The sequence below is a fragment of the Triticum urartu genome, chromosome 5, assembly GCF_003073215.2.
Source record: "Triticum urartu cultivar G1812 chromosome 5, Tu2.1, whole genome shotgun sequence".
In the NCBI taxonomy this organism is placed as follows: Eukaryota; Viridiplantae; Streptophyta; class Magnoliopsida; order Poales; family Poaceae; genus Triticum; species Triticum urartu.
The window spans coordinates 381,877,658-381,883,316 of NC_053026.1; the positions used below are offsets into that span (position 1 = coordinate 381,877,658).

The following is a 5,659-nucleotide window of genomic DNA, read 5'->3' on the forward strand; positions in this document are numbered from 1 at the left end:
CACGCCCAACCCGACAACGCGGCTCTAGCAATGCGAGCTTTGGCAGCACACACGTGTGTGTATGCTCCATCCCTTTCCCGACAGCACGGCCCCAACACGCCTCCCACCTGCGTGCCCCTGTGCACTCCCAGACATGCGACGAAGAAAATTGTGTCACAATAACCCACCTACCGTGCTCAAGCGTGTGTTGGCTCACCACAGGCACGATACACCATCGAAGAGCAACATTGTTTTTCTACTTAGGAAGCTTTTTCACAGCCGCCATTTTCCCTCCTCGGTGTCATCTCTCTTCACCTCTACGTTCAATTAATTTTTTGACAAAGGGAAAGTATTTGTGACATGAATGAAATTATTTGTCCATTTTTTCTTGCATGCATTCTCTAGTAGTCAGAGCAACAGCTAAATATGCAATATTTGTGACATGTTACCGTCCTGAAAGATGTGCAGGGTTGACGTGCCATTGACCACACATGTGTCATGCCAAGTCTGTCGTGACATGGCACATCCCTTAGAAAATGTGAACGAGCCACCATCACCACATTTAATGGCAATGGTTGTAGTTAAATGCTGTTTCCGATCCGAGGTATAATTGAATGATTTAGCGCAGAGATACGGTCAAATCAACATGTTTCAAACGAGATCTTAAATTTTTCAACTTTGCGTGAAGAAATATACCAATCTCCGAAAATCCAAGCACGGACTAAATAATCAGCATATCTTCGCTTCAGGGTAGTACATTTATGTACTTTGCATTTTTCAAGGAAAAATAGGGGTTAGCATTGCATATGTGTAGTACACTTAGCACACGTGTAATCGGTTCAGAAACGCCCTAAAAATCTGCATGGCGACGAGATTAAACAGCGCTGGTCTAAACCTTAAACCTGATTGTAACAGAAAAGAAAAGAGAAAATATCCCACCAATCTTATACCAGCAAAACAACCCATGGCACCCTCCCTCGCACGCCCGAAATCTTACCTCGCACGCCGCCGCCCTCAAGAACAGGCATCGTCCCACTCGCACGTCCACGAGGCCCCACATGTAAGCAGCCCGCGCACGCGCACTTGCACGCCGGGCTCTTGCGCTTGCGCTTGCGCGACGCCATTAACGAACTGAACGAACCGACTAAACCCCACGCATCCCGATGTACAAAACCCGCCCGCGGCTTTCTCTCCCTCCTTCCTCCCATCTTCGTCCCCAAGGAAACAATCCGGGGGAATAAAAAAAATTCCTGTGAAATTAAAGGAAGGCGATCCCCAGTCCGATCCCTCCAATCCCCACTTCCATCCACCCTCAAAGCCGCGAGCTTTCCCCTCGCCCGTGCTCCAGGGCGCGTGGTTTCCGGATGGCTTTGGAGCTGCGGCTGGCGCCGGCGGCGGAGGAGGAGGAGAGGCGCCTGTCCGAGGAGGACGAGCTACTGTTCCAGGACATCGCGAGGGAGGTGGGGCGGCTCGGCATCCGCGAGACCGAGGTTGAGGCCCAGGGGCGGCGCCAGGAGGACGCGGCCGCGGCGGACGGCCTCCTCCCACTTCCGGCGGTTCCTGAGCGCCCTGGGCAGCAGGGGGGCCTGTACCGGCCTCCCTTATCCGTGACGAGGGTTCTGTCGCTCGTGGTGCAGGAGGCCGGCCCGGTGCCGCCGCCGCCGCCGACGGGGGTACCCGGCGGCCGTAGGGTGCTCGACGAATGGCACTTCCCGGGCGATCATCTCGGCCGCGGTCGCGCCCCTGTCCACCAGAACTTCCGCGCCGCGGGATCCGTGCCGCCGCGCGCCACCTGGTCTGGCGACGCGTACGCCCGCGCAAGGGCGTTTCCTGGGCGCGCCGCCAGCACACAGCTGGTCGAGGACATCGTCCTGTTTCTCGCCAAGAACGAGCAAACGGTGCTCAACATGCTGTTCTGGGGAGCCCCCGAGGACGCGGACGCCGTGGCAGCGGTGATAGTCCAGCACGCCGTCCCTCTCATCGAGAGCAGCCACGGGACCCGCCTGCTCGTTGTCGTCCTCAGCCGCTGCAACCATATGCTCCAGGAAGCGATCGTCGCTAGAATCACTCGAGACCACAAGAAGTTTTTCAAGATTTGTGCTGCGAGGCATGTGCATATAACACTCGCGTTTCCCCTTTGGCTTGTTGTTTCTGGTCTTGCCGGTTCGCTGCAGAGGATGTTAAATATGAAGTTTGTTTGATATCTTTCAGGTCAGGTGAGGTGGTGAGCATGATCAATTCCTGCATATCCGAGAAATCACTGGAGCTTCTGAGAGATGCAATCGTGCCATGGGTGACTCCGTTTATGATGGCTCGCCTTGTAACGGATTCGAGTAGACTCATGGTGGTGCATGCCTTGGTGCAGTGTGTTCCTCATCCATACTTTGCTGAGGTACTTTGAATTTATTCCCCATCCAGATTCTAACTGGCGCAGATATAGATACTAATGTGTGAATAGATACCAATGTGTGATTATTGTGTTGTGGTAGTAACATTTTTGCATGATTTCGTTGTTGCTTATAAAGCTACTCAATCCAGAGCAATAATACAACTAAGAAATGGATTTGCCATTGCATTGTGTTTATAATTAACCAATGTGTGTATCCACCAGAATATGTGAAGTTTCTTTTCTTGTCTGTGCACAAATGACGAAACATTGCATTATTAACCAGCTGTAGATTTCCCAAGATGATGTATATACCATTTTCAAGAGTAGGTAAGCACAGGAGTGTTACACACACTTGCAGTCATGCTAATTTAGTAGATTTTTATTTGGAAAATTAATTGTGTACTGGCTACCAACTTCAATAAACAGTTCCCTTTTACCCAAATGTTGCAATCCTATTAGTACAAATAGTGCTTGTGTGATTCATGTAGATGGGCATAGTCCAGTAACTCTATTGTAATAGTGGGGGCATGTTTAGATCTCTTGATCACATTGCTTTGTTAAGCAAGGAAAAACTAACCCGCATGAGCAATGCTCAAGGAAATAAGATTAGTAAGGTAATGTATTTTGTTCTTTACCTTGAAAGGTTAAATTGAGTACCGTAAAACAATGACTAAGCACTATATATTCAGGCAGACCACAACATCACAGAAAATCAAACCTTGCCCACATTGGGTAGTCAAATTTGGCTCTTGACCATGGCCATGAGAAGCAGCTTTTAGTACAGCAAGATTCTGACCAATACAAATACATATCTTTGATAGGAAATTTTAGGTGGCCATTTTCGTTTTGCACTGACAAGGGAATCAAGCATGCCCTTGTATTTTGTTCTCACGTACATAGGTCCCATGTTGATTTCAAAGGGATAAAGTGGTTCCAGGCAAGGTGTCTGGACATTAATTTAGATGTATGAAGTTATAGTTAAATAATATTTTGGATAAATATTGTCGATGTGTTTTGCTGAACAGTTGCTTACCATTTTATCTTTGCTTCAAAATGTATTCATTGACGCTACATCTTTTTCACAGTCTGTAAGTCATCTCTCATATGTTATTGCAAGAACCGAGAATGAAGCCATATCAAAATTTTGTCTTGCCTGTCGTGCTTACTTTCAGTTTATGTTACTTCCTCTTATTTCCATGCCCCATGTGTTGACATTTTGCATTATATTGGCAGTTTATTTTTGATGCTGTTGCTACGAACTGCTTAGCACTTGCTATTCATCCGCATGGAGTGTCCCTCCTGCAAAGTTGTCTGGAGCATGTCGGATGGACAGAAAAGGATAATGTTTTATCAAAAGTCTCTTGTTGCAGCACCGATCTTGCTCAAAATCGTTTTGGGTAACTATCTATAATGAATTTTGATGATAATCCTACTGACCATCATTCTATTCGATGCAAACACATCAAACAATTATCTGGCAGCCTTTAATTAATCCCAAACATTTAGCCTTTTCAAGCAGATTCCTGCAAAAAAAATTGAATTCAAGCTTAGCTCAATTTGTGTGTTCTCATTTTATATCGTATGCATAACTGGTACATATGCATTATCCATCTATATTTTTCATGTCTGAATGTAAATGTTTTGCATGTACTGTATTTACTTTAATAATACAATTTAGCAATGTTATCTCAGAATTGGTAATATAACCTGAAGTATTGGGAAGCAAAAGATCGAGTTAGCAGTACTGTTGTTCTTTGATGGCCATTATATGAACACAAAATTGCGGGGGGGGGGGGGGGGGCATTATATAAATTTTGTTGTCTCAATATTATTTATTGTTTCTACTACCAAGTACCACCATAAGTAATTTTTCGATCTGTTGATCTATGAATCACAACTTTGTGCCCTGAAAGGCTTACCGTTTCTCTTTCATTTTTTCTTCCAGAAACTACATTGTTCAGTACGTCCTGAAACAAAGAAACCCATCGTACTTGGCAATTATCGCATCCCGCTTCAGGTCTAATTATGTGACACTCTCAAGACAAAGATATAGCAGCAATGTGGTTGAAACGTGCCTAGAAGTTTTTAATGACAGAGATCGATCTAACATTGTTCATGAATTGATTCGGTATCATCCCTTCAGAGATTTAGTGTCAGATGAGTTTGCTAATTATGTCATCTCTAGAGCCCTTACAACCTGCAAGGTAATCTGCCTCGGCCATGATTTGTTTTCATAGTATATTTTCTAGCTCAGAAACAGATATGCTAAGAGTTCCTTGCTGTGTCCAGGTTCCTCTTCGGGATCGATTGGCCACTGCTATCCTTTCCCTTCAAAATGTCAATCGCCGTCACCCTCATTGTCTGAAGATGTTCAACACACTTTCTGAGCTTGGCTACAGATATTGAAAAGAAAATAAATTTCAGACCTAATAGGTAACAGACACTTTTCTCTATATGTTGCTATATTGATTGGCACTGTACTTATTCAGCAGCCATCTTTGCAGGGTTTCGGGAGAAGTTGTTCCTTTATATTATAAGCAGTTCTGGCTGGGGATGTTGTCAACTCATCTGGTGGGCGTCGTTCCTTTTGTAGTGTGCTGGTCACACTTTGTCTCGAGATTAGGATTGTTTGGGCGAGGGGTACCAAAACTCTCTTGAGACAAATACCCCCATCCAAACACACCTTTTAGTTTGTGTGAACTTGAATTTGCCTTGTGGTTTCTTGTGCCCATTTCTGTATGTGAGATGTCTCCAGGCGTTGTTGTTAGTTGTTACTTCTGTAGTTTGCTGCCTGTTGTTAAAAAGAGTGAACAATGGTTGTGTGAGATGTTAAGGTGGTTGTGCGACTAGTTTTTATCAATGCTGTTGTGGAACTTCAGTATTCTATTTCGCAAAGCATATTCAACCAAAACAAGACTTATCTTTTTTACATCTCTCGTACTCAACATGCAAATACATCTAACTTTTTTTATGCAAACTTATATAAATGTTTTAAACACTGACTACATAGGAGTCAGTGGCATCAAGATCGGGGAAGTCCACCCATGCGCCTCACTAAATTTACACGGTGTTCATATTTCAACTTTTCTAGATTGTTTTCGTAACCTAAGAGTATTTATTCCTACATCGCCTATGTATTTTCTACGTGAGAAGTCTGTCGTTTGACTAAGCACCTCTTTTTGGTGACTGGGTACACCATTGATTGATTTCTAACATCGGACTTATTGGATCAAACTTCTTGTTGGGATGATGCTGAGTCACAGCTCCAATTGCTTGGTTGGACCGCTTTCT

At 44.8% G+C, this 5,659-nt stretch overlaps 1 protein-coding gene across 1 annotated transcript; it reads left to right on the forward strand.

The window, feature by feature from the left end:
• Positions 1-1,144: 1,144 nt before the first annotated feature.
• Positions 1,145-5,268, forward strand: LOC125556044 (putative pumilio homolog 8, chloroplastic). Its single transcript, XM_048718844.1, has 6 exons — positions 1,145-2,086; positions 2,191-2,371; positions 3,602-3,765; positions 4,314-4,572; positions 4,658-4,801; positions 4,873-5,268. Exons 1-5 carry the CDS (start codon positions 1,344-1,346, stop codon positions 4,772-4,774), a joined length of 1,464 nt encoding a protein of 487 aa, XP_048574801.1. The 5' UTR covers positions 1,145-1,343; the 3' UTR covers positions 4,775-4,801; positions 4,873-5,268.
• The last annotated feature ends 391 nt before the right edge of the window (positions 5,269-5,659 follow it).